General features: G+C 43.7%; 1 protein-coding gene across 1 annotated transcript; it reads right to left on the bottom strand.

Annotated features, from left to right (window-relative positions):
• Positions 1-323: 323 nt before the first annotated feature.
• On the bottom strand, positions 324-938 carry LOC133806764 (uncharacterized). Its single transcript, XM_062244854.1, has one exon. It carries the CDS (start codon positions 936-938, stop codon positions 324-326), a length of 615 nt encoding a protein of 204 aa, XP_062100838.1.
• Between the last annotated feature and the right edge of the window lie 580 nt (positions 939-1,518).

The following is a 1,518-nucleotide window of genomic DNA, read 5'->3' as shown; positions in this document are numbered from 1 at the left end:
CTGTTCTGTCCCACTTTCCATTGTGGGCAATCTTTTCTCAGATGTCCTGCCTGACCGCACTTGAAACATTTGTTGGTGCCAGCCTTGCATTCTCCCGGGTGTCTTTTCGAGCATTTAGGAAAAGTGGGGTGCTGACTCTGTTGCTTTGGTGATTCCCACGGTTCCGATCATTATAGCGACTGTTGTGGTTGTTAGGGTGGTTCTGAGTGTTGTGACTGTTGTTATTCGTGGACAGGGGTCTCAGTCTCTTATCAGTGCCACTATTCTGCCCCTTCATTAGCTTTCCTCTTGTTTCCCTCATTGAAGCCCTTGTTTCGGTGGGCCTATTTTCTGGTAGCATTTTCCTTCCATATCCGATCCTCCAAGTATTTTGCCTCAAGTGCCCTATCTAGTACATCAGCATAACTGACCACTTCAGTATTGGTTATCTTAACATCCCTAGCAATCATAGGCTTGAGTCCCCTCATGAACCTTTGGACTCGTAGAGCTTTAGTTGGTACAACATCAGGAGCGAATTTTTCGAACCTATCGAAATTTTGTGCATAATCAGTGACAGATAAATTTCCCTTAACCAAAGTCATGAACTCATCTACTTTGGTTGCCAACAAGATTGCATTGTAATACTTCTTGCTAAAAGCCTGCACGAAATCTGCCCAAGTCATGGTATTCAGGTCTCGAGTCTGTTTAATCGCATCCCACCATATTCGCGCATCCAACTTAAGCAAGTGGGCTGCACATGAGATTCTCTGGCGATCATTTAACTCCATATGATCGAAGATGGCCTCAACTAATCTTAACCAATCTTCCACCACCTTGGGATCAAATATTCCTTCAAAGGTTGGTGGGGCTTGCTTTCTGAAACGTTCATACACTGGCTTGAACCCATAAGTCATAGGTAGTGGTGCAGGTGGTGGTGTTGGGGGCTGAGGCTGTATCATTATTACTTGAGGCACTTGGGGCATTTGGGGCACTTGGGGCGCTTGCCTAGCATGTGCTAATTCCTCATGTCTCAGTCTTAGTTGTTCTCAACCTTGCTACCTCTGCGGCCAGATCCACAGAGGGTGCTGCTGGAGCTGCAGATTGGACTAATGACATTCCTACGTCAGGAGCTGTCGTGGTCCTAGACCTTGTGGAGACACCCTTTCCTTAGCCTTCTTCTCTTCCCTTGCTTCCTCATCCTTTTGTCGACATTATGAGATTCTAAAGCACCAAAAGAAAATCATAAGGGAGGATAAACCGCATAATGGTTTGATAAATATTCGTGAAAATCATACATTCCAAATCCACACCATTTGGAGTTTACAAGAGGAAAATATTAAACCATATCATTCAAAGTGTGTTCAAAATTATTCCAAAATTCAAACAACTCATAAAACGTTGAATAACCAAAAACATAAGTCCTTAGTTTTTTTTTAAAAAAAATCCCATCTTATTCATTAATGTTTCATGGAACGATCTACGCGACGGGCTCTAGTCCTCAACTCTGGACTCGTCTCCTGAGCTGTAGTCGAAGACGTC

Source organism: Humulus lupulus, chromosome X (assembly GCF_963169125.1).
Source record: "Humulus lupulus chromosome X, drHumLupu1.1, whole genome shotgun sequence".
Classification (NCBI taxonomy): domain Eukaryota; kingdom Viridiplantae; phylum Streptophyta; class Magnoliopsida; order Rosales; family Cannabaceae; genus Humulus; species Humulus lupulus.
Note: the sequence above shows the minus strand (reverse complement) of the source record. Positions and strands in the feature narration are given on the sequence as shown.

What these genes read in the sequence shown, in the direction of transcription:
- LOC133806764 (XM_062244854.1), bottom strand. Translation starts at nt 938, where the DNA reads ATGATACAGCCTCAGCCCCCAACACCACCACCTGCACCACTACCTATG.